Raw genomic sequence first — 27,190 nt, forward strand, 5'->3', positions numbered from 1 at the left:
ATAATTAACGCATTAATTTGCCCACCCCTAGTTAGACACATTTACTAGGATAATTCTGGAAAATCCCTTATCTGCTTATTGTTTTAATAGTGTTTTAGTGCCAAATATTACATTATAATATTGTGAATTACAAAAATGTTAGTATTGATTAACATGGACCCTGACTTAAAGAAGTTGAAAAACTTATTCGGGTGTTACCAATTACCAGTCAATTGTACGAAATATTAACTGCACTGTGCAATCTACTAATAAAAGTTTCAATCTATCAATCAATCAATCAATCAAAGTAAAGATACAAATAAACATTTGCCTATTTGCTTGTCACCTTTACATAGGATGTATCCATTAGTTTGTACATGAAAAAAAAATGTAATAATAAGCATAGGAAATGGTGTAATAATATGAGGTGATTACTGGTACACATATATATCAATGCAGTCCAATTATGTATTTCTAAAAAATGTGATACATTTGAATTTTGATTAATCACAGATTATTGCCCGCATGCATTATTTTAATTAATTTAAAAAAAAAGAGGCCCTATGAAGGCAGTCATTACTTCGATGTGACCTTCATTGAAAACAAGTTTGACAACCATCAATCCATCCATCTTCCGCTTATCCGAGGTCGGGTCGCGGGGGCAGCAGCCTAATCAGGGAAGCCCAGACTTCCCTCTCCCCAGCAACGAGGCGTTCCCAGGCCAGCTGGGAGACATAGTTTGATAACCCTGTCCTAAATATATATTTTTTTATATTCCCCGTAATTTTCCCACAAAAATAAAGACGCATAAAAATTGATCCAACACAATATAGTGTTGTGTATATGGACAGTGTAGTCACTGTAAAATTAAAGCACAAAAAAAAAATGTATTATGACATCCATGTTAGTGTTTAAGATCGCTAGCTATTAGGGCGCTATTTGCCAGATAGCAATCACTCACATAAGCTGCCAGCTAGCAATAAGCATGCTAATTGTCAACTAGCGATTGGCTTGCTAGTTGGCAGCTAGCAATTAGCGCCGCTAACTGACAGTTGGCATATAACGCTCCAGTTGTTAGCTAGCAGATAACGTGCCGTTTTCCAGCTAGTGATTAGCGCTCTAGTTGCCAGCTGATTCAATATAAGGGTTGCAATCATGAAGCTTTAGGTAGTTTGCTTTGATACATCCATCCATCCATTTTCTACCGCTTGTCCCCTTAGGGGTCGCGGGGGGTGCTGGAGCATATTTATACTTAATACAGAGTAATAAAGTAAATGTCTTTAAACACACATGCATCACAGGCTAATGTTGTTTATAAATGGCAGCGGTATGGACACCCCTACTAACTGTAAAATAAAAACACAAATAAATAATTGTACCATGACATTCATGTTAGCATTAAGTCAAACTGCCAGTTAGAAATTAGTGTTTTAGTTCTTGGCTTGCAATTAGCGCCTAATTTTCCAGCTGGCGATTAGCGCTGTAGTTGCCAGCTCGCAATTACATTACATACACAATCATTTTTATAGATATTTATTCTTAATGGAGAGTAACTATGGGAATGTCTTTATTCACACATACCGTCAGGCTTTCCCCTGACAGTTTGTTTGTATAAGTTTTTTTTCCTCTGCATTTGTCTTGGTTTCCTCTGTGTGTTTAGTATTTCCTGTTTTTAGTTCCTGTCAGCGCTCTTATTTTGTCTTTTTCCCTGTTTTTTTCCCTGTGCGCTGTTTCTCCTCTGGTGCGGCTGATTGGCACCTGGCCACACCTGATGTCAATCAGCCCGCTCCTATTTGAACCTGTTTTGTCCTCCAGTCGGGTGCTGGATTATTGTCTTGTCGATGACTTCCGTATTGTCGCTCCTGTCGTGTCGTTTCATGTCGAGTCATTGCAGCGTAGCGGTAAGCTATCTTTTGGTATCTGTTTGTAGTTTACTGTTTTTTGTTCCCTGCTTCCGTTTTGTTTTCACTCTACAAGTAACAACTTCTGTTTTCCTGTTTGCTACCCGCTAGCTTCCACGCTAGGCCCCTTTTTGTTTCTTGCTAGCTTCCATGCTAAAGACCCTTGTGTTTGTTATCCACCTCGTGCGCATCCTTTGTTAGTACCCTTTTGTTTGTTCTTATTCTAATATTTTAATTAAATCATGTTTTCTTGTTCAATGCCTGCCTCCGTCTCTGCATCTTGGGGTTTGTCACAAACTAACTCTGACACATCCACCACAGGGTAATGTAGTTTAGAAATGGCAGTGGTATGGAGACCCATTCACTGTACCTATCAGATTGAAAATAAAAACATGAATAGATAATTTAATAATTATATTCATTTTAGTATTTACCTTAAAGATTTAAATAAAAACATAAATAGATAATTTAATAATTATATTCATATTGGTATTGAAGATAACTAGCGATTACCACATTAGTTGCCAACCAGGGACTGGCGCGATAGTCGCCAGCTAGCAATTTGGGGCGCAGGCTGACAGTTAGTGATTAACGCGCTAGTTGCCAACAAGAAATTAGCACTCTCGTTGCCAGCTAGCGATTAGTGCTCCAGTTACCAGCACGTGATTAGTTCGCAAGTTGTCAATTTGCAATCAAGACCCGGTTTTCCAGCTAGCGATTAGCAACATTCCTTACACATCGATTAAACGCGTTTAGAAACTTTGCATCTGTCTGGCAGCTTGTTTTTTTATACACGTTTTATACCTAATACAGAGTAACATCTTTACGTATTTGAAATTTTCGATACTAAATGTCAGAGCCTTGAACCCAGTGGATAATTTGCATATGGGGCAAGCATAGGGGTGTAACGGTACGTGTATTTGTATTGAACCGTTTCAGTACGGGTATTTCGGTCCGGTTCGGAGGTGTATCAAACGAGTTTGTAACTAAAGTCTTAACAAGCTGCTCTGCTGTCTGCCTCTGGCTGAGCACCCAGCATTGTCCCGCCCACACAACCATCTGATTGGTTACATACAAAGCCAATCAGCAGTGCGTATTCAGAGCGATGTAACAACCAATCAGTAGTGCGTATTCAAACACGTGTTGTCAATGCTTCAGCGTCGAGCAGATATGTGTTTAGCAGCGGACAGCGTACTCTCACCAAACTATAAAAAACACTTCCCAGTCATAACTTTTACTAGCATCACTATGAGCCCGTTGACCTTCTAGAAACTTAAACTGCAGCTCAGTTCGCTCACAGTTCTGGCTTGAGGTGAAGGTTAATTAGCTTTTAGCGTAACGTTAGCTCATTATGCTGTGTGTGTGCGTGCGTGCGTGCGTGCGTGCGTGCGTGCGTGTGTTAGGGGCAGCAAAGCCCTGTCTGTCTGTTATTTCACATGAACTAACGTGAAGTCAATGGTGTTCAGGGATGAATAGTCTCTTCTATTGCTATTGTGCTATTTTTTTCAGCTATAGTTATATTAATCATTAGTAATGTAGCAGCCTAGTTTTGAATGGCAGGGTCCCTGCTATCACATGTTGACAAAAATATAACATTTACATAATAAAAGTCAACTACAGGCTTCCCAAATGCTGTAATAAATTAAGCATGATGAGTTGACTTGAAACTGTTTATGTTGCACTTTTTATATGAAGAAGAAAGGTTTTGTCATTTTATTTAACCAAAGCAACAACTTGAGGCAGTTTAATGTGGATTAACGTGGGCAGAATTATTATAGTGTTCCCAATGTTAAAAGGATAAAGCCATTGTTTACAAATTTGGTAAATAAATAACCCAAAAATTTATATTTTGTTGTTTTCTTCCTGTACCGAAAATGAACCGAACCGTGACCTCTAAGCTGACGTACGTACCGAACCGAACCGAAATTTTTGTGTACCGTTGCACACCTCGGCAAGCATCATTTATATCAAATACAGATTAGAGATTTAATGGCCAATTTAATGTGTACTGATAAGGAATAATTTTATTGCGTGTGCTGATTAGCATCCCCATTTATTCACACAGTCTTTTAACAAAGTTTAACCATGTGAATAATAAAGAAGTAGGCATAAGTCAGGATTTTTTGTTTTAGTTAAGAACTAAATTACAGCGATAAAGAAAATTATTGTGTATAGCTGTTGGAAAATGTTCCGCTCAGAACTGGTGCAGTTTTTAGATGAATGCAGCATAAGAAGGACTTTCTGCTCAGTTCTGATACTGGAACGGTTGTCTAAAAGTGTAAGATTTCTCTCCTGGTACTGTTGTGTGACGTTGTCGCAGAGGAGACGTGCTACTCGGATCCCTCAGGCCCAAGGGAGAAATAATGGTGGGGAAATGACAGACAAGCGGCTTTTTATTGCCAGGCCAGACAATGCATTATGCAGGCAAGGTCGGGGCTAATGAATTGTGGGTAATGGTTTGCAGGCACATGCAGTTTTCCCGACTTGTTCGAAAAAAGAACAGCTTGAGCACATAAATACTTCTTTCTAAAAGGCCTTATATACGATAAAATCAAACCGTAATTGTCGACTTTAAAGTCCGCGGTGGGACATTTTTTTTTTTTAAGAGGCTGTAATATTTCAACTAGCAGTTGGACTCAAGTCACCCTGCACAGGTTCCAATCCTGTTCGTTGGACTAGAAATCCGAGGGGTCAAATTATCACGTTATTTGATGTTGACAGTCTACAAGCGTGTGGACGTAGTTTGTTGTTGCAATTCGGTACAGTAGGTGTGGTCAGGTTTAAACACCAATTAAATGTATTTGACAAGACTAGAAGCAAAGGAATCAAACAGAGACAGGATTCAATTTAGCTCATGAGGAGAAACGCCTGGGGCTGCACACTCACGCTCTGAGGAGGGAGCTCCACGCCTCCTCATTTATTTGGGCATTTCCTGATTACATGGCTGCAGCTGTTTATAAGGGGAGGAGGCCATAAACGTCTACCGCACTCTGTCATAAACAGTTTAAAGAAAACGTGCCTGGAGCAGTGTCAGGTCTGCTCCCTCTCTGCTTTGTAGATCTCGGGTCATGACCAGATCTTCCCTCCACGTTGCATCTCATCGCACTCGGTGGAGGTTTACAAGTATTTTACTTGATTAGAACAAAGACAGCTTTTGTATTCACGCAGAAAACCTGAACTCATGGGAAAACAAAGTTGTGTGATGATTTATATACAATTATTCTGACAGGTGGCGCTATGTATTATAACCCCGCCTCTTAACGCTGAGGAAGAAGCTACTTAACCCCACAGGAAGCAATACAAGAATTGAGGCGAACACACGTCTGCAGCCATTATTGAATATTGGGGCGTACCCCTGGGGTCAATGCCGGGACCAAAGTTGTTTATTCCCTACATAAACCACAACTGTGAAGGTACAAAGGATTTGAAGTTAGTACTATTTGACTGCCTTTAGCTCTGTGAAGGGTGTCAAATGTTCACGTTAATTGCAATATTTAGAATGTTCCCAGTCTACAAGTGTGTGGTTGTGGCTTGTTGTTACAACTCTGTGCAATAGGTGGCGTTATGTAGCATGATATAACTTCATATTTCACATGAGCTACTTAACCAAAAGGATGCACTATGTGGAGCTGCTGCCGTACAACTTGTCATACAACTTGGTACATGACACATGCTAACTGTTAGCATGCTAAATTGTTTGGATGATTTTGCAGCCGTACACCTCAGTGTCATATAACTTGATGCCTGACACATTCTAACTGTTAGCATGCTTACGTGTTTGGATAATTTTGCAGCCGTACACCTCAGAGTCATATAACTTGATACTTGACACATTGTAACTGTTAGCATGCTAACCTGTTTGGATGATTTTGCAGCCATACAGCTCAGAATCATATAACTGGATACCTGACACATGCTAACTATTAGTATGCTAACTTTGTCAGATAATTTTGCAGTCGTACACCCCAGAGTCATAGAACTTGGTGCCTGACACATGCTAACTTGTTTGGATAATTTTGCACCTGTTACACCTATGGATCATGTTTTGTTTTGGTCATGTTCGGTTTAGTTTTTTTGGACATTTAGTTCTGTTTTGCATTTCCTTGTTTGTCTTGTTACCATGCCAACTCATTAGTTTTCATCTGTCATGTCTGATCATGAGTTTGTATGGCCATACTACCCTGAGCATCCCCCATCTCGTTTGTTCTCAAAGCTAAGCAGTGTCTGGCCTGGTTAGTACTTGGATGGGAGACTGCCTAGGAATACCAGGTGCTTTTGACCTTTGGACTCTTTAAGTTCCTTTTTTTTCACTCCCTGTTTTGTCACCATGACGACCAATCGGTTCACCTGTCTTGTCTCACACCTGTTTGCACTTATCATGTTCATTATTTAAGCCACAGTTACCAGGTAGTCAGTCTGGCAACATAACCTCCTGCACCCATGATATCCATGCTGCTTTTCTCATACCCTTGTCACAGTAAGTTTTCTTGTTATTTATGCCACAGTGCAAGTTTTTGTTTCATGTTTAGAGTTAATTGCCTTTGTGCTAGTCTTTTGTTTCATAGCCCAGTATTTGTACCGCCATTGTGGGCGCTTTTTGTTGGTTCCTGTTTTTAGTTTTAGTGTTAAAATAAAGATGTCTTTACCTTCACGCCGTTTCCACTCCATTCGCTTTGCACCTCGGGAAAACAACCCAAGACCAAGTCCAAGTTTGACAGCAGCCGAACACCTCAGAGTCATATAACTTGTTACTTTACACATGGTAAGTGTTAGCATGCTAACTTTGACAGATAATTTTTTTCAGTTGTACACCTCAGTGTCATATAACTTGTTACTTTACACATGGTAAGTGTTAGCATGCTAACTTTGTCAGATATTTTTTTTCAGTTGTACACCTCAGTCATACAACTTGGTTCCTGACACATGCTAACTGTTAGCCTGCTATTGTTTGGAGGATTTTGCAGCCGTACTCCTCGGAGTCATACAACTTGGTGCATGACACATGCTAACTGTTAGTATGCTAAAATGTTTGGAAGATTTTGCAGCCATACACCTCCAGAGTCATACAACTTGGTGCTTGACACATGCTAACTGTTAGTATGCTAACATTTTTGGATGATTTTGCAGCCGTACACCTCAGAGTTATATAACCTGGTACCTGACACACACTGTTAGCATGCTAACTTTGTCAGATACTTTTGCAGTTGTACACCCCAAAGTAATGTAACTTGATACCTGACACATGCTAACTGTTAAGATGCTAACATGTTTGGTTGATTTTGCAGCCATACACCTCAGTCATATAACTTGGTTAGCATGCTAACTTTTTCAGATAACTTTGCAGCCGTACATCTCTGAGTTATTTATATTTGTTCCTGACAAATGCTAACTGTTAGCATGTTGGCATGACAACATTAGCGCGCTAACTTTTCCAGATAATTTTCAGCCTTACATCTCAGAATCATATAACTTTGTACCTGACAAATGCTAACTGTTAGCATGCTAGCCATTTCCGATAATTTTGCAGCCATTCACCTAAGACTGATTTAACTTGGTGCTTGACACTGCTAACTGTCAGCATGCTGGCATGGTAACATTAGCATGCAAACTTGTTAAGCTATTTTTGCATTAGTACACCTCAGAGTCATATAACTTTGTACCTGGAAAATGCTAACTGTTAGTATGCTAACCTTTTCAAATAATTTTGCAGCCGTACACATTCAGAATCATATAACTTGGTGCTTGACACTTGGTAAGTGTTAGCATGCTAACTCTTTCAGATAATTTTGCAACCGTACACAGTCATATAATTTGGTACTTGACACATGCTAACATATTCAGATAATTTTGCAGCCATACACCCCAGACCCATATAACGTGGTGCTCGACACATGCTAACTGTTGGCATGCTAGCACGATAACATTAGCACGCTAACTTTTTCAGATAACTTTGCAGCCGTATACCTCCGAGTTATACAACTTGGTACCTGACACATGCTAACTTTTAGCAGGCTAACATTTTTGGCTAAATTTGCAGCCGTACACCTCAGACTCACATAACCAAGTGCTTGATAAGTGCTCACTGTTAGCTTGCTAACTTTTTCTGATAATTTTGCAGCCAAACACCTCAAAGTTGTCACGCCTGTAAGATTGTTTTGTTTTTTGCCATGTTTGGTCTGGTTATGTTTAGTTTTTGGGACATTTAGTTCTGTCTTTGCACTTCCTGGTTTGTTTTTGTTTCCATGCCAACCCATTAGTTTCACTTGGTCTCCTAGTCACGTCCCTGTCCTCAGCCTCACACCTGTTTTCACTAATCATCACAGCTGCTATTTAAGTCATTCTTTTTCTGTCTTCGTCCTGGCATCTTCTCCCATCCATGCTGTTCATACCTTCATGCCCTCGTTCACAGTTCCATGTCATGTAAGTTTTTGTTTATAGTTCAGTTAAATGTCTTTGTGCTAAGTCTTTTTGTTTATGTCCATAGTTTATGCCACAGTGCAAGTGTTTATTTCCATAGCCAAGTTTTGCACCTCCATTGTGAGCGCTTTTTGTTTGTCTTTTGTTAGTTGTAGTGTTAAAATAAAAAGATGTACTCACATTCACGTCTCGCTTGTGCCAAATTCCCTTTGCGTCGAAGAAACAACCTTAATCCAAGTCACAGTTTGACAAGAGTAATATAACCTGGGGCTTGACACATGCTAACTGTTAGTATGCTAAATTTGGGGGTTTATTTTACAGCCACACACCTCGGCGTCCTAAACCTGGTGTTTAACACATGCTAACTGTTAGATGCTGGCAAGATAACATTAGCTTGCCAACTTTAGCTAATTTTGCAGGAGTACATTTTGGCAACATGCTAACTACATTTCGCGTGTTTGCATTCCTGAAATGTTCTGTTGGTGGGTCAGGGCATTGGGAAAGATGTGACCGCATGCGCCATGCCTGTTCCATATCTTGCGCTGTACCCCAGGGATCAATACTAGGGCCAAAATAATTTCCCTCTCTAAATAAAAGACGTCTTTTAAGTTACACAGGACTTAACGTCAAGTTCATAAGTAACAATTTGACCATTCCTAACAGCCATGCAGGTGTAAATAATGTGATGAAAACTCATCAGTGATCGGATTCACAGCTGCACCCCATGTATCTGAAGCGTAAAAATAAGTGAACATTACAGGGAATGACATTAAGATTGATTAATGCATAGGTAGTTGTGTCATGTGTATTTTTTTAGTAAAGTGCAACTGTTGCTGAGAAGAGGAAGTGCGGACTCGTTTAATTGAGTCCGCACTCCTCAGAGACGCCGCACGTCACAACGGCCATAAAACATACGCGCAGCTCCGCCTTGTGTTCATAAGATGAATGAGCGCCGGCGACCCCGGCGATGTTTGGGTCACGGCCTTTGCTCCGTGTTGCCACGGGTGTCTATTAGCGAGAAATAACCGAGCATCAGCAAGGAATTTCACGCTACACTTTTGGCCATGGTTTGCCAGGAAAGATGGTAGTAAGGCGGACATAAGCAGGGGCGCAGCTGGTTGCCTGGCAACCACACGTTAAGACCTCAGGAAGAGCTAATCAGACAGAACCAAAGGGACTTCTCATGCCTTTTCAGGCTGCAATATAAGCTAAGAGCTAACACGTTGCTTGAGTTACTAATGTATGTTACTGTTTAGAATTCTAAACACAGATCGCTCTACAGGTGTGTGCATGTAGCTTGCTGTTGCAACTCTGTACAACAGGGGGCGTTATGTATTATAATGCCACTTTTTAACATTGGGTAAGAAGCTACCAACAGGATGAAACACTTGAAGCTAAGCCAAGGGTCAGCAACCCAAAATGTTGAAATAGCAAAATTGGACCAAAAACACGAAAACAAATCTGTGTAGAGCGGGGGTCACCAACGCGGTGCCCGCGGGCACCAGGTAGCCCTTAAGGACCAGATGAGTAGCCCGCCGGCCTGTTCTAAAAATAGCTCAAATAGCAGCACTTACCAGTGAACTGCCTCTATTTTTAAAACTTATTTATTTAATAGCAAGCTGGTCTCGCTTTGCTCGACATTTTTAATTCTGAGAGATAAAACTCAAATAAAATTTGAAAATCTGAGAAAATATTTCAAAAACTTGGTCTTCACTTGTTTAAATAAATTCATTAATTTTTTTTACCTTGCTTCTTATGACTTTCAGAAAGACAATTTTAGAGAAAAATTACAACCTTAAAAATGATTTTAGGATTTTTAAACACTTTTTTTACCTTTTAGATTCCTTCCTTTTGTTTCCTGACAATTTAAATCAATGTTCAAGTATTTTTTTGTTTTGTTATTATTGTAAAGAATTATAAATACATTTTAATTTAATTCTTCATTTTAGCTTCTGTTTTTTCGATGAAGAATATTTGTGAAATATTTCTTCAGACTCATTATGATTAAAATCCCCCAAAAATATTCTGGCACATCTAGAAAATCTGTAGAATCAAATTTAAATCTTATTTCAAAGTCTTTTGAATTTATTTTAAATTTTTTGTTCTGGAAAATCGAGAAGAAATAATGATTTGTCTTTGTTAGAAATATAGCTTGGTCCAATTTGTTATATATTATAACAAAGTGCAGATTGGATTCTAACCTGTTTAAAACATGTCATCAAAATTCTAAAAATGATCTTAATCAGGAAAAATTACTAATGATGTTCCATAAATTCTTCTTTTAATTTTTTCAAAAAGATTTGAATTAGCTAGTTTTTCTCTTCATTTTTTCCGGTTAAATTTTGAATTTTAAAGAGTCGAAATTGAATATAAACTGTTTCAAAATTAAATGTTCATTTTTTTGGTGTTTTATCCTCTTTTAAACCGTTCAATAAGTGTTTTTTTCATCATTTATTCTCTACAAAAAACCTCCATCCATCCATCCATCCATCATCTTCCGCTTATCCGAGGTCGGGTCGCGGGGGCAGCAGCCTAAGCAGGGAAGCCCAGACTTCCCTCTCTCCAGCCACTTCGTCTAGCTCTTCCCGGGGGATCCCGAGGCGTTCCCAGGCCAGCCGGGAGACATAGTCTTCCCAACGTGTCCTGGGTCTTCCCCGTGGCCTCCTACCAGCTGGACGTGCCCTAAACACCTCCCTAGGGAGGCGTTCGGGTGGCATCCTGACCAGATGCCCGAACCACCTCATCTGGCTCCTCTCGATGTGGAGGAGCAGCGGCTTTACGTTGAGCTCCTCCCGGATGGCAGAGCTTCTCACCCTATCTCTAAGGGAGAGCCCCGCCACCCGGCGGAGGAAACTCATTTCGGCCGCTTGTACCCGTGATCTTATCCTTTCGGTCATGACCCAGAGCTCATGACCATAGGTGAGGATGGGAACGTAGATCGACCGGTAAATTGAGAGCTTTGCCTTCTGGCTCAGCTCCTTCTTCACCACAACGGATCGATACAACGTCCGCATTACTGTAGACGCCGCACCGATCCGCCTGTCGATCTCACGATCCATTCCTCCCCCATTCGTGAACAAGACTCCTAGGTACTTGAACTCCTCCACTTGGAGCAGGGTCTCCTCCCCAACCCGGAGATGGCACTCCACCCTTTTCCGGGCGAGAACCATGGACTCTGACTTGGAGGTGCTGATTCTCATTCCGGTCGCTTCACACTCGGCTGCGAACCGATCCAGTGAGAGCTGAAGATCCCAGCCAGATGAAGCCATCAGGACTACATCATCTGCAAAAAGCAGAGATCTAATCCCGTGGCCACCAAACCGGATCCCCTCAACGCCTTGGCTGCGCCTAGAAATTCTGTCCATAAAAGTTATGAACAGAATCGGTGACAAAGGACAGCCTTGGCGGAGTCCAACCCTCACTGGAAACGTGTCCGACTTACTGCCAGCAATGCGGACCAAGCTCTGGCACTGATCATTCAGGGAGCGGACTGCCACAATAAGACAGTTCGGTACCCCATACTCTCTGAGCACTCCCCACAGGACTTCCCGAGGGACACGGTCGAATGCCTTCTCCAAGTCCACAAAGCACATGTAGACTGGTTGGGCAAACTCCCATGCACCCTCAAGAACCCTGCCGAGAGTATAGAGCTGGTCCACGGTTCCACGACCAGGACGAAAACCACACTGTTCCTCCTGAATCCGAGGTTCGACTATCCGGCGTAGCCTCCTCTCCAGTACACCTGAATAAACCTTACCGGGAAGGCTGAGCAGTGTGATCCCACGATAGTTGGAACACACCCTCCGGTCCCCCTTCTTAAAGAGAGGGACCACCACCCCGGTCTGCCAATCCAGAGGTACCGCCCCCGATGTCCACGCGATGCTGCAGAGTCTTGTCAACCAAGACAGCCCCACAGCATCCAGAGCCTTAAGGAACTCCGGGCGGATCTCATCCACCCCCGGGGCCTTGCCGCCGAGGAGCTTTTTAACTACCTCAGCGACCTCAGCCCCAGAAATAGGAGAGTCCACCACAGATTCCCCAGGCACCGCTTCCTCAAAGGCAGACGTGTTGGTGGGATTGAGGAGGTCTTCGAAGTATTCCCTCCACCGATCCACAACATCCGCAGTCGAAGTCAGCAGAACACCATCCGCACCATACACGGTGTTGATAGTGCACTGCTTCCCCTTCCTGAGGCGGCGTATGGTGGTCCAGAATCGCTTCGAAGCCGTCCGGAAGTCGTTTTCCATGGCTTCCCCGAACTCTTCCCATGTCCGAGTTTTTGCCTCGGCTACCGCTAAAGCTGCACACCGCTTGGCCCGTCGGTACCCGTCCACTGCCTCCGGAGTCCTATGAGCCAAAAGAACCCGATAGGACTCCTTCTTCAGCTTGACGGCATCCCTCACTGCTGGTGTCCACCAACGGGTTCTGGGATTACCGCCACGACAGGCACCAACAACCTTGCGGCCACAGCTCCAATCAGCCGCCTCGACAATAGAGGTTCGGAACATGGTCCACTCGGACTCAATATCCAGCACCTCCCTCGTGACATGTTCAAAGTTCTCCCGGAGGTGTGAATTGAAACTCTCTCTGACAGGAGACTCTGCCAGACGTTCCCAGCAGACCCTCACAATGCGTTTGGGCCTGCCAGGTCTGTCCGGCATCCTCCCCCACCATCGCAGCCAACTCACCACCAGGTGGTGATCGGTAGAAAGCTCCGCCCCTCTCTTCACCCGAGTGTACAAAACATGAGGCCGCAAATCCGATGATACGACTACAAAGTCAATCATGGAACTGCGGCCTAGGGTGTCCTGGTGCCAAGTGCACATATGGACACCCTTATGTTTGAACATGGTGTTTGTTATGGACAATCCGTGACGAGCACAAAAGTCCAATAACAAAACACCACTCGGGTTTAGATCCGGGAGACCATTCTTCCCAATCACGCCTCTCCAGGTTTCACTGTCGTTGCCAACATGAGCGTTGAAGTCTCCCAGTAGGACAAGGGAATCACCCGGGGGAGCACTTTCCAGTACTCCCTCGAGTGTACCCAAAAAGGGTGGGTATTCTGAACTGCTGTTTGGTGCGTAAGTACAAACAACAGTCAGGACCCGTCCCCCCACCCGAAGGCGAAGGGAAGCTACCCTCTCGTCCACTGGGTTGAACTCAAACGTGCAGGCTTTGAGCCGGGGGGCAACGAGAATTGCCACCCCAGCCCGTTGCCTCTCACTGTCGGTAACGCCAGAGTGGAAGAGGGTCCAGTCCCTCTCGAGAGAACTGGTTCCAGAGCCCTTGCTGTGCGTCGAGGTGAGTCCGACTATATCCAGCCGGAACTTCTCTACCTCGCGGACTAGCTCAGGCTCCTTCCCCCCCAGTGAGGTGACGTTCCACGTCCCAAGAGCTAGCTTCTGTAGCCGAGGATCGGACCGCCAAGTGCCCTGCCTTCGGCTGCCGCCCAGCTCACAATGCACCCGACCTCTATGGCCCCTCCTATGAGTGGTGAGCCCATTTGAGGGATGACCCACGTTACCTCTTCGGGATGTGCCCGGCCGGGCCCCATGGGGACAGGCCCGGCCACCAGGCGCTCGCCATCGTGCCCCAACTCCGGGCCTGGCTCCAGAGCGGGGCCCCGGTGACCCGCGTCCGGGCGAGGGAAATCTGAGTTCATTTTGTTGTAATTCCATAGAATTAAAAACCTGTAAAAGGAAAAAAAATGTACCATGGAATGACAGACAGAAATACCCATTTTTTTTGTATATATAGAATTATTTATTAAAGGTAAATTGAACAAATTTGCTATTTCTGGCAATTTATTTAAGTGTGTATCAAAATGGTTGCCCTTCGCATTAATCAGTACCCAAGAAGTAGCTCTTGGTTTCAAAAAATTGGTACCCCTGGTCTAGAGCCACAAACATTTAAAGTATTGTACAAGTCTTTTAAAGAAGGCCAAACATCATGTACTGTATGTGACTATATTAGCTTTATTAGCCTATTATCAAAATAACTATTGTGTCGAAGGCTGATGCAAATCTTTGTTGACAGAAATGTTGAAATGTAATATTTATTCTACGCATTTTAACATCATTTAGAAAACCTCAGTAAAAGTTCTCGGAGGGTGAGATAAATCCTGGAAATTACTGGCTTAGAGTGGCCAAAGGTATAGATGTGTGTGTCCAAGTTAAAGGAAACCACAGGCTCTTTTCTTCTAATGGAATAATTACAACCTGTGCAAGCTGGGTAACTTTTCTGCGATGAAGTGGCGACTTGTCCAAGGTGTACCCCGCCTTCCACCCGATTGTAGCTGAGATAGGAACCAGCGCCCCCCGTGACCCCAAAGGGAATAAGCGGTAGGAAATGGATGGATGGGATGGGTAACGTTTGCTGTGGTCTGGAACAACATGGCACACAAACAACTAGCAGAAATGTGGGCCAATATTACATACAGAAAATGTGTCGAGACATAAAAATATCAATTGAATACACAGAAGACCTAAATAAAGGAAATTAAATTAGCTCAAGTAAACCTACAAACGAGGCATAGATACAATATGTACAGTACATACAGTTAGCCTAAATAACATCGGTAGAAAATGGATGGATGAATGGATGGACAAGTCAATAACATTAACAAAATTAACATTTGTGCATTCACGCACAGCATAAAACGTTTGGTAGACAAATGCGACAAAGAAGGAGTGGCATTAAACACGTCTTTCCGTGGCAGCGTCGGAGAAAGTTGTACATGTAAACAAACTGTTGCGTCAGTCGTTGAGCTCGAGGCCCGCCGAAATTAGTAGGGCAAAACGACGCTCGCCAAATCCTCTCAACAACATATCAAACGGTGAGCTTTGTAACAATTAGGAAGGTTTGGACATGTTTGTCCTCCTACAAAAAACTAATGAAAAAAAAAAAATATATATATATATATATATTCCCCCATCTTTTTTAATTTTTCAAACACTTTTGAGGCCACCGGGGCGGCGCTAAATCTGGAGCCGACTCCGAGCTAGATGAACACACGTCTACGGCTCTAAATACATCTTGCGGCGTACAATACTGTGACCAAAATTGTTAAATTTCTATACAAATGTTCATTGTAATTTTACAAAAAACATAAAGTTAGTACTATTTGCAGATGATACGGCTTGTCAAAATTATCGCGTTAACTGCGATATTTAGCGCGTTATTTCGATATTCCGCGATGGTGTTCACAGTCTACAACTGAGTGAATGTAACTTGTGGACCGTACAGTAGGTGGCGGTATGTATCGTAACCTCGCTGGGTAAGGAGCTACTTAACCAACAGGATGCAAAATACGTGACGCTAGGCGAACACACATCTACCGCTCTATATACATCTTGCGGCGTACCCCAGGGATCAATACTGGGACCAAATTGTTCACTCTCTATACAAATGACACCTTTAAAGTTACAAAGGATTTAAAGTTGTAAATTATTTGCAGATGACCCGGCCGCATTTTGCACATGAGAAAACAAACAGAAACTCATAAATACAAGGAGGAACTCATCACTTTTTTAAAAAGCGGTCTTATTGTGATTTGTTTCTAATTTTAAAACTTCCTTTTGGTCTACATAACATGTAATGATAATTCTTTGGTAAACATTTGCCATAGATTTTGCTGTAAAGTCATATCTTCAAGCCAATTTTTGTCTGCCTTTGAGAGCTGAAGTTCTTCGACGTAAATGAAGCCCTCCTTGCCATGCCCTAGCCTTTCGTCCTCGCCTCGGCAGCCTTGTCTACTACAGCCGTTGTTTTTTGTCTTGATTTGCCAAGACCGTATACAAAATGGACACCGGTGATCGCCACCAGAAATCTCATTTTTACTTGACTTTTACCACCACACAACATCCCGAATGACATGGTGAGACCAAGCGGCTCACCGTCATTTGTGTTCGGCTGAATGCGTGGGTTCCCTCCGGGTACTCCGGCTTCCTCCCACTTCCGAAGACATGCACCGGGGGATAGGTTGATTGGCAACACTAAAATTGACCCTAGTGTGTGAATGTGAGTGTGAATGTTGTCTGTCTATCTGTGTTGGCCCTGTGATGAGGTGGCGACTTGTCCAGGGTGTACCCCGCCTTCCGCCCGATTGTAGCTGAGATAGGCGCCAGCGCCCCCCGCGACCCCGAAAGGGAATAAGCGGTAGAAAATGGATGGATGGATGGATGAAGGAGGAGATGTAGGAAACACTGGCTAAGGTTAAAGTTCGACTGAGTCCAGTGCTAGATTCTAGACTTATTCTCGATTAAACACGATTCTCCGTTCAAAAAGATTCTCGCCATATAGTTCTTTAAATGATCACTATTTAATATTATATAAAACCTATTCAAAACAGATTACAATTTACCAAAGTAAGTTTAGGTAGGTCTAAAAATATATTTTTTGAATTTTTTTTTTTTTCTTCTTTTATCGTATCAAAACAAAAATCAGAAATGATTTCATCATCAAAATGAATAGGAATTGCAAACCTAATACTACTTTTGATCTAAATATAGGAATAAGATAATGACGGGGGTTTTTTCAGAGAAAAAAACAACAAATTTTACTTATTACAAGATTTATACATTCACACCAAGATGTGGTGACAAACCATTTTGAGTAACAGCTTTTCTTCCAGTCACTCACACCAGGGGAGAGATGCAGCCCTGACACAGCTAAGCTCAAAGGTTGGGCAAGTTAGCGAATATCAGAGGGGAAGTTGCGACGTCAATTTTAAGATAATGTCGATGAATAAAGCAGGGTCATCCAACAAGGGTCAGGCATAAAATAAATCTAACGTTTTTTTGTATTTTTAATTAGTAATTTTGTCTTGAAAAATAAGTGGTTTTCTTATTTTCAGCTCAATGCAGTATTATAGACCTACAAATACGATAATTAAAATGTTCCTAATAGGCAATGAAGCGTCCATCTGTAAGCAAGTGTGCTGGCCTGCATTTCCTCCCAAGCTGACTAATCTGTGTTGGACGTGGGACCACGTCTTTCACAAGTCACATCGTTTAGTCAAGGTTTTCACTCCGTCATATTGTTCTGTTGCCTACAATGGTGTGTGTGCAAGCGGCAGACTTCCTGGTAATGACCTGATTACATTAATTGCTTCAGGGAAGCACTTGAATAATGAATGCACCCTATAATGCACCGCTAAAATTCGCTCCATTCTGTCCACTAAAGACGCTGAGATCATTATCCATGCGTTTGTTACATCTCGCCTCGACTACTGTAACGTATTATTTTCGGGTCTCCCCATGTCTAGCATTAAAAGATTACAGTTGGTACAAAATGCGGCTGCTAGACTTTTGACAAGAACAAGAAAGTTTGATCACATTACGCCTGTACTGGCTCACCTGCACTGGCTTCCTGTGCACTTAAGATGTGACTTTAAGGTTTTACTACTTACGTATAAAATACTACACGGTCTAGCTCCAGCCTATCTTGCCGATTGTATTGTACCATATGTCCCGGCAAGAAATCTGCGTTCAAAGGACTCCGGCTTATTAGTGATTTCCAAAGCCCAAAAAAAGTCTGCGGGCTATAGAGCGTTTTCCGTTCGGGCTCCAGTACTCTGGAATGCCCTCCCGGTAACAGTTCGAGATGCCACCTCAGTAGAAGCATTTAAGTCTCACCTTAAAACTCATATGTATACTTTAGCCTTTAAATAGACTCCCTTTTTAGACCAGTTGATCTGCCGTTTCTTTTCTTTTTCTTCTATGTCCCACTCTCCCTTGTGGAGGGGGTCCGGTCCGATCCGGTGGCCATGTACTGCTTGCCTGTGTATCGGCTGGGGACATCTCTGCGCTGCTGATCCGCCTCCGCTTGGGATGGTTTCCTGCTGGCTCCGCTGTGAACGGGACTCTCGCTGCTGTGTTGGATCCGCTTTGGACTGGACTCTCCCGACTGTGTTGGATCCATTATGGATTGAACTTTCACAGTATCATGTTAGACCCGCTCGACATCCATTGCTTTCCTCCTCTCCGAGGTTCTCATAGTCATCATTGTCACCGACGTCCCACTGGGTCATTATTGTCACCGACGTCCCACTGGGTGTGAGTTTTCCTTGCCCTTATGTGGGCCTACCGAGGATGTCATAGTGGTTTGTGCAGCCCTTTGAGACACTAGTGATTTAGGGCTATATAAGTAAACATTGATTGATTGATTGATTGATATTAAAAAGGCCTGCATTTATATCCATAAATACTGTAGCCTTCCTCAGTTGTCTCTATATATTTGGGATTTTCTGGCTTTATCTCATTTTTTTGTTTCACTGCAGTCTGCATGGACAACTTTACACCCTGAGACTGTGCTAACAATGCTGCAATGTCAGTCAACTGTAGCGCTGTCAATCAACTGAAGCCAAATTTACCAAATTTGTAAACAATGGCATAACATACATATACACACAGGGTCCATTGCCAGGGTTAATCTGGTCAACATATATATCAAATAAAAACTAAATAAGATAAGGCTTCACGGTGGCAGAGGGGTTAGTGCGTCTGCCTCACAATACGAAGTTCCTGCAGTCCTGGGTTCAAATCCAGGCTCCGGATCTTTCTCTGTGGAGTTTGCATGTCCTCCCCGTGAATGCGTGGGTTCCCTCCGGGTACTCCGGTTTCCTCCCACTTCCAAAGACATGCACCTGGGGATAGGTTGATTGGCAACACTAAATTGGCCCTAGTGTGTGAATGTGAGTGTGAATGTTGTCTGTCTATCTGTTTTGGCCCTGCGATGAGGTGGCGACTTGTCCAGGGTGTACCCTGCCTTCCGCCCGATTGTAGCTGAGATAGGCGCCAGCGCCCCCCGCGACCCCGAAAGGGAATAAGCGGTAGAAAAATGGATGGTTGGATGGATAAGATAAGGCTCAGAATGGTTTCTTGACAAAACCTTTCTACATATAAAGTGCTTTTTTTGACTGATTGATTGAGACTTTTATTAGTAGATTGCACAGTACTGTACATATTCTGTACAATTGACCACTGAATGCAAGCACCCCAATAAGTTTTTCAAATTGTTTAAGTCGGGGTCCACGTTCACCAACACCCAGCCTGGCTAACTTGGCAGTAAGAGGATATATGGGCTTATTGTTCTTCCACCATAGCAGTAAGTCAAAATCTAGTTTTTAATGCAATACAGCAACCCCGAACGGGACAAGCGGTAGAAAATGGATGGATGGATGGTCTTGAATCTTCTGCTATAAAAACATTTGTTATTGCTTCAGCCCTGCCTGACTCGCCGAGGAGAGGCCGCTTGAATGCGGTGGTGCCGCTTCAAAGGAGATAGCATGTTTGACGTGTTGGCAGAAGCGTACCCTACTGCTGCTGAACAATGTCGGCAAACCTCCTTCCCCCTTTGTTGTATCGCACCGCGCAGTATTCCCAAACGGGAGATCTTAACGAGGCAGTAGGGTCTTCTAGTTCTGGCTTTTGCATGTTGTCCTAGCCTGCCGTGTGTAGTGCCTCGCTCTGCATTGTTTACACAACCTGCGGTGCGCTACCTAATATGTCCGTGTGGAAACTCGTTCGGTACACCTCCGAACCGAACCGAAACCCCCGTACCGAAACGGTTCAAAACAAATACACGTACCGTTACACCCTTAATATATATATACATATACTGTGTATATATATATATATATATATATATATATATATATATATATATATATATATATATATATATATATATATATATATATATATATATATGTATATATGTTTGCTTTCTGAAAGACAGCTGAACCTCTGAGGTCATAGGGACTCTGAAGTCATAGGTACTCTCCCTAGGTTCATATTTTATGCAGTGGACCACATAAAATGACAGGACTGCACAACTTAGCCCGCCATGTGATCATGTGTCGATACCTCACCTCAGATCTTCTTGTAGACTTATCAAGCTGTTTATGTTCGTGCTAATCTCTCTCTGCCTATAGAAGACATGCTGGCATCATTGATTTGGCCCACGTCTCAGACTGGGATGTAATGTATTCTGTCTAACGACACCTCGCCTCCTGTCTCCTGCAGGGATCGACTTCAAAATGAAGACGCTGCTGATAGACGGTATCAAAGTGCGCATCCAGATATGGTAAGACGCCCGCACACGCCTATGACTCTGTGTTTGTTATTGCTACAGAAGCTCTTTCTATCCCAGCGGATATTACTTTTTTTTGCAAAGGACACAATATTATATATTCTCATTACACCGTGTTAAGACACACATTTTAACCTGAGGGTGACACAACTCTTTCCACTGAATGCCGCATACTGAAAAATTATAGATGTGATATTTATATTTTTGGAGTTACTGTATTTTGTAGAATGTGCCACAGGCCGATAAAGACAGGACACAAACGGCTGCTCTTTTAACGGTCCTTTCTTAACTCTTCGGGGCGGCACAGCAACTTGAGGGTTCCAGGTTCGATTCCCGATTCCGCCATCCTAGTCACTGCCGTTGTGTCCTTGGGCAAGACACTTTACCCACCTGCTCCCAGTGCCACCCACACTGGTTTAAATGTAACTTAGATATTGGGTTTCACTATGTAAAGCACTTTGAGTCACTAGAGCAGTGGTTCTCAACCTTTTTTCAGTGATGTACCCCCTGTGAACATTTTTTCAATTCAAGTACCCCCTAATCAGAGCAAAGCATTTTTGGTTGAAAAAAAGAGATAAAGAAGTAAAATACAGCACTATGTCATCAGTTTTTGATTTATTCAATTCTATAGTAGTGCAAAATATTGCTCATTTGTAGTGGTCTTTCTTGAACTATTCGGGAAAAAAAGATATAAAAATAACTAAAAACTTGAAAAATAAACAAGTGATTCAATTATAAATAAATATTTCTACACATAGAAGTAATCATCAACTTAAAGTGCCCTCTTTGGGGATTGTAATAAAGATCCATCTGGATTCATCAACTTCATTCTAGACATTTCTTCACGAAAAAAGAAATCTTTAACATCAATTTTTATGGAACATGTCCACAAAAAAAATCTAGCTGTCAACACTGAATATTGCATTGTTGTATTTCTTTTCACAGCTTATGAACTTACATTCATATTTTGTTGAAGTATTATTCAATAAATATATTTATAAAGGATTTTTGAATTGTTGCTATTTTTAGAATATTTAAAAAAATCTCACATACCCCTTAGCATACCTTCAAGTACCCCCATTTGAGAACCACTGCACTAGAGAAAAGTGCTATATAAATATAATTCACTTCACTTCATTAATGATTGACAACTAGACAACTTTGTTTAAAATGGACAGCAGAGCATGTCTATTGCTGAGGATCCCTGACCTTAACCCCAACATCAATAAACTCTGACCTCACTTTGGATAAATGGACAATTTTGTATTTGTATCAACGAGGGATAATTTTTTGTGTGAAATCAGACACTGACAATGAATTCCTTATTTGTTCTTAGTCCACCGATTGACAGGTGGCTAACAGCTAATTTTGTGTCTCCATACACAGTGTGGAGCCGCTCACCCATGCTAATTATAATCACCCCCATTGTTGAAAATAAACTGCATTTCTTAGTATTATTGTCAAGAAGCATTATCACTGGGGGATATAGCTATGCATGTTACACATCGAGAGCAAGCTAACCACTAAGTTAATAAGAGTTAGAGAGAGGATAATATAACAACTGTTGGTGGGTCAGCATTGTCACAGTCGGCACATGACATGTGGATATTTTATCAAAATATTTTGTTGTTGTTTTTGTTATTGTTTACAAAATAATTCCTTGGACACAGGAGGACGTCAAGGGAAAAACAAAGGATTTAAAAGAGTATCAGATAGTAGTTTTTGTTTTTGTTTATTTATTGTGTATTATTGACTAGGTTTTGATCAAACATTTGTATGTAATAAAAAAAGGAAGTAGTTTAAATATTGTGTTGTTAATGTTAAACTGCAATAGAGCTCACTGTGAATAATATAATTAATACTTGCGATCGCTTACAATACAGTTCAAAATAACTTTAGCCAGGTTAAGTAGCTCCAGGACGAAAAAGTCCTGTGGTTAAGAGTGAATAAAAATTTTTTTTTTTTTTTTTTGCTTGAATCTCTCATTCAACTTTCGTCCTTAATAAAAATAGCAAGTCATGTTTTTCATTTTATTTTACCATTTAAAAATCCCCAGTTGATCTGACTACTGTATGCATAAAATTAGTTATCTATTAGGAGTGTGAATCTTTGGGCACCTTACGAGTCGATTCCGATTCCTGAGGCGACGATTTAATTCAGAATCGATTCTCGGTTCAACACAATTCTCGACTCAAAACAATTCTGGCAGTGTAATAAATGGTATAGTAATTATAATTATATATATATTTTTTATTTATTTATTTATTTTCTTCAATCGGTTTCTGAAAATTATGAATTGATTTAAAATCAGGATGAATAAAAATTGCGGTTTGAATGTAAATTGATTTTTTTGTGTGTTTGCTATATACAAAAACTAGGTTTTATTTGACAAAAAGGGCATAAAACAAAAAAAATAAAAACTTAATCGATGGATAGATCTGAAGTTAATCCAGAAGAGGGATTCTCAAACTGTGGCACATGTACCGCAGCTGACACTCGGGCTCCATCTAATGGTACGCCAGAGAATCACTTGTTTTTAATGAATATTTAGACCTACTAGGCTACTGTATTTTAATTTTGATCATTATGGTGGTACTTGGAGAAACATTTTTTTTTTTTTGTTGAGGTGGTACTTGGTGGAAAAAGGTTTAAGAACCACTGATCTTGAAATTAAGGCGTTGAAAGTAAATCAAAAATGTATCAGTTGTTTTGAACAGTTTTATGAATAGAGCCCTTTTGGATCCCCAATAACTTTAGTGGGATTATTAAAAAAAATCTGTCATTGCTCAAATTAATGTTATAATTAATTATTGACCTATTTAAGGGTCCAATTACTTCACATCAAATATTATTCCGCTTATCTGAGGTTGGGTCGCGGGGGAAGAAGCCTAAGCAGACAAGCCCAGACTTCTCTCTCCCCAGTTACTTTGTCCAGCTCTTTCCGGGGGTCCTGAGGCATTCCCAGGCCAGCTGGGACACATAGTCTCTCAACCGTGTCCTTTGTTCTTCCCCGTGGTCTGATGCGCCCCAAACACTTTGAATTTTTAGGGGGGAGAATATTGCCTACTTTGTGGGGTTTATTTTACAAAAAGGGAATAAAACATGTAAAAAACAACAACTTTGTATTGACAGATAGATCTGAAGTTGATCTTGAGATTTAACCTCTTAAGGCCCAAGCTGTTTGTTTACATGCTTTTTTGAATTTCTCTTTGCTATTTGAGCCTATTGGACCCTAATTAGAAAATCTAAGAATCATGTTTGTATATGATGTACTTAGTCCATAAGTAACAAACGTGTACTTAATGTTTAGTGACATGCTAATTCTTTTTAGTTGTTTTTTTCCAAATTCCATTGTATGTTATACCCTTCTGACACCACCAGATGACAGTAAAAAGGTCCACATAAGCACATAAAACCCCAATTCACTAGTGTACACAATTTTGGAAATAAGAGCTAAAAGGTGCTGTCCACACATGTGGCCAATTAAGCCTTTAAGAGGCATTGAATAATAATAAATAAATAAAAAAAAAGGCTTATTTACAAAAAAAATAACGAACTTGAGGACAGCCCCAAATGTTAAAAATAGATATATATTGTATTGGTTTTGAAAATTAAAAATATCAAAATGGCCCCTGCATGCTTTCATTTTTCACTGACACCCCAGGTCTAAATTGTGTGTCAGAATTTGTACGTGATTTTGTATTGATGGTTGTTGTTTTCTTCAGGGACACTGCAGGCCAGGAACGCTACCAGACCATCACCAAGCAGTACTACAGGCGAGCACAGGTGAGCGGTTCTTACTGTTTGGATACCTTAAACCAAGGGTGTGAAACGTACAGCCCACGGGGCCGGATCAGGCCCCCGAACAGGTTTTATCCGGCCCACGGGATGAGTTTACAAAGTATAAAAATGAGCAGAAATTTTTAAATGAAAGAAAAGCTGTTCTAAATGTGTCCACTAGATGTCGCAATAGCAATTCTTTGTATCTGGAGATTATGCTATATATGTAAAAAAAAAATAAACCACATGTTAGTGCAGCAGTCGAGGACAATGAGCAAATTACATAACATCCTGTAATTTTTTTATCAATCAATCAATCAATGTTTATTTATATAGCCCCAAATCACAAATGTCTCAAAGGACTGCACAAATCATTACGACTACAACATCCTCGGAAGAACCCACAAAAGGGCAAGGAAAACTCATACCCAGTGGGCAGGGAGAATTCACATCCAGTGGGACGCCAGTGACAATGCTGACTATGAGAAACCTTGGAGAGGACCTCAGATGTGGGCAACCCCCCCCCTCTTGGGGACCGAAAACAATGGATGTCGAGCGGGTCTAACATGATACTGTGAAAGTTCAATCCATAGTGGCTCCAACACAGCCGCGAGAGTTCAGTTCAAAGCGGATCCAAGACAGCAGCGAGAGTCCCGTCCACAGGAGACCATCTCAAGCGGAGGCGGGTCAGCAGCGTAGAGATGTCCCCAATCGATACAGGCGAGCGGTCCATCCTGGGTCCCGACGAGCGGTCCATCCTGGGTCTCGAGTCTGGACAGCCAGTACTTCATCCATGGTTATCGGACCGGACCCCCTCCACAAGGGAGGGGGGGACATAGGAGAAAGAAAAGAAGCGGCAGATCAACTGGTCTAAAAAGGAGGTCTATTTAAAGGCTAGATTATACAGATGAGTTTTAAGGTGAGACCTAAATGCTTCTACTGAGGTAGCATCTCGAACACTTACCGGGAGGGCATTCCAGAGTACTGGAGCCCGAACAGAAAACGCTCTATAGCCCGCAGACTTTTTTTGGGCTCTAGGAATCACTAATAAGCCGGAGTCTTTTGAACGCAGATTTCTTGCCGGGATATATGGTACAATACAATCGGCAAGATAGGCTGGAGCTAGACCGTGTAGTATTTTATACGTAATTAGTAAAACCTTAAAGTCACATCTTAAGTGCACAGGAAGCCAGTGCAGGTGAGCCAGTACAGGCGTAATGTGATCAAACTTTCTTGTTCTTGTCAAAAGTCTAGCAGCCGCATTTTGTACCAACTGTAATCTTTTAAAGCTAGACATGGGGAGACCCGAAAATAATACGTTACAGTAATCGAGACGAGACGTAACAAACGCATGGATAATGATCTCGGCGTCTTTAGTGGACAAAATGGAGCGAATTTTAGCGATATTACGGAGATGAAAGAAGGCCGTTTTAGTAACGCTTTTAATGTGTGACTCAAAGGAGAGAGTTGGGTCGAAAATAATACCCAGATTTTTTACCGAGTCACCTTGTTTTATTATTTGGTTGTCAAATGTTAAAGTTGTATTATTAAATAGAGGTCGGTGTCTAGCAGGACCGATAATCAGCATTTCCGTTTTTTTGGCGTTAAGTTGCAAAAAGTTAGCGGACATCCATTGTTTAATTTCATTAAGACACGCTTCCAACTGACTACAGTCCGGCGTGTTGGTCAGCTTTAGGGGCATGTAGAGTTGGGTGTCATCAGCATAACAGTGAAAGCTAATACCGTATTTGCGTATGACGTCACCTAGCAGCAGCATGTAGATGCTGAAGAGTACAGGACCAAGGACCGAACCCTGGGGAACTCCACACGTTACCTTAACATAGTCCGAGGTCACACTGTTATGGGAGACGCACTGCATCCTATCAGTAAGATAAGAGTTAAACCAAGACAGGGCTGAGTCTGACATACCAATTCGTGTTTTGATACGCTCTAATAAAATAGATTGATAGATTGAAAATAACACCAATGAGTTGACTTATTAACATTATCACACAATTTATTCTGAAAGTATAAATAACGACAAATAAAGATAGAATACTATTAACCGCAACATGTGTGTGTAAAAAAAACAAAACCCAAACAAAGTAATTGAGAATGTGCTTGTTCTATTTTTAAACAAAAAAAACAATCTGAAGTTGTCTTCATTTTTAAGTTATTGTGCCGTGGTTTTACCAACTTGGGAGTAAATTTTTCTCCATGTGGCCCCCGATCTAAAATCAGTTTGACACTCCTGCCTTAAACAAACCATAAACTGGGGATGCCAGGTCGGATACACTACGGTTGTCTACTAAGCAGTATTTTTTTATTATTTTAATTTTCTATTTTGTTTCTCCCATTCCCCCCAACTTGTTTACCTGTATCTCATCTTTTTTGTAAGGGGCGCTGGAAGCCGGCAGACCCGTCAGCGATCCTGTTCTGTCTCCCTGTAATGTTTGTCTGATTTTGAAAGGGATTGTGCTGAAAATTTTAATTTTCCTGAAGGAATAAAAATACTATCTAATCTAATCTACTACAACTAAGATGGTGTTGATGAGACGATGCTCACACTGGCGCCGTAAAGGACTTCCCATTCAAGGCTTTCCAACCTACAGCTGAGGAGCTTGTTAAAAATGTAAAGCAACCATAGAGAATTATTGGCGTGCGTGCGTGCGTGCGTGCGCGCGTGCGCGCGCCTGCAGGCTGCACATAAGCTCCAACTGGAATTGAATGTTCTCTTTACTGGAAAGCGCTAATGAAATTGGAGCATCGTGTTCCTTTTCCAGCGTGCACCCTCCGGCCAGCGATACGCCGCGCGAGACGTGATGGTCTCTTTGATTAAAACGGAGAATTCCCTTTCCGTCACTCTGTAGGGAATCTTCCTGGTCTACGACATCACGAGCGAGCGCTCCTTCCAGCACATCATGAAGTGGGCCAGCGACGTGGACGAGGTGAGCAGCACACAGAAATAGAATAGTATAACGCTGAAGACTGTTTTTTTGTTTTGGAGAAAGTCAAAG

General features: G+C 41.8%; 1 protein-coding gene across 3 annotated transcripts in view; it reads left to right on the forward strand.

Moving 5' to 3' along the window:
- The window catches only part of rab15 (RAB15, member RAS oncogene family), a 55,018-nt gene that overhangs the window by 3,638 nt on the left and 24,190 nt on the right, over window positions 1-27,190 (forward strand). For 2 of the 3 annotated variants that reach the window (XR_009804066.1, XM_061885989.1), the window contains exons 2-4: window positions 20,327-20,387; window positions 24,119-24,179; window positions 27,044-27,121. Coding sequence is in view for 2 of the 3 variants with exons in the window: in XM_061885989.1 (XP_061741973.1) it covers window positions 20,327-20,387; window positions 24,119-24,179; window positions 27,044-27,121 (200 nt within the window). In the remaining variant the exon portion in view is untranslated. Of the gene's footprint in view, window positions 1-1,795; window positions 1,881-20,326; window positions 20,388-24,118; window positions 24,180-27,043; window positions 27,122-27,190 lie in introns of those variants that run through there. The other variant, XM_061885990.1, reaches the window with a different exon arrangement.

Source organism: Nerophis ophidion, linkage group LG24 (genome assembly GCF_033978795.1).
Source record: "Nerophis ophidion isolate RoL-2023_Sa linkage group LG24, RoL_Noph_v1.0, whole genome shotgun sequence".
NCBI classification, from domain to species: Eukaryota; Metazoa; Chordata; class Actinopteri; order Syngnathiformes; family Syngnathidae; genus Nerophis; species Nerophis ophidion.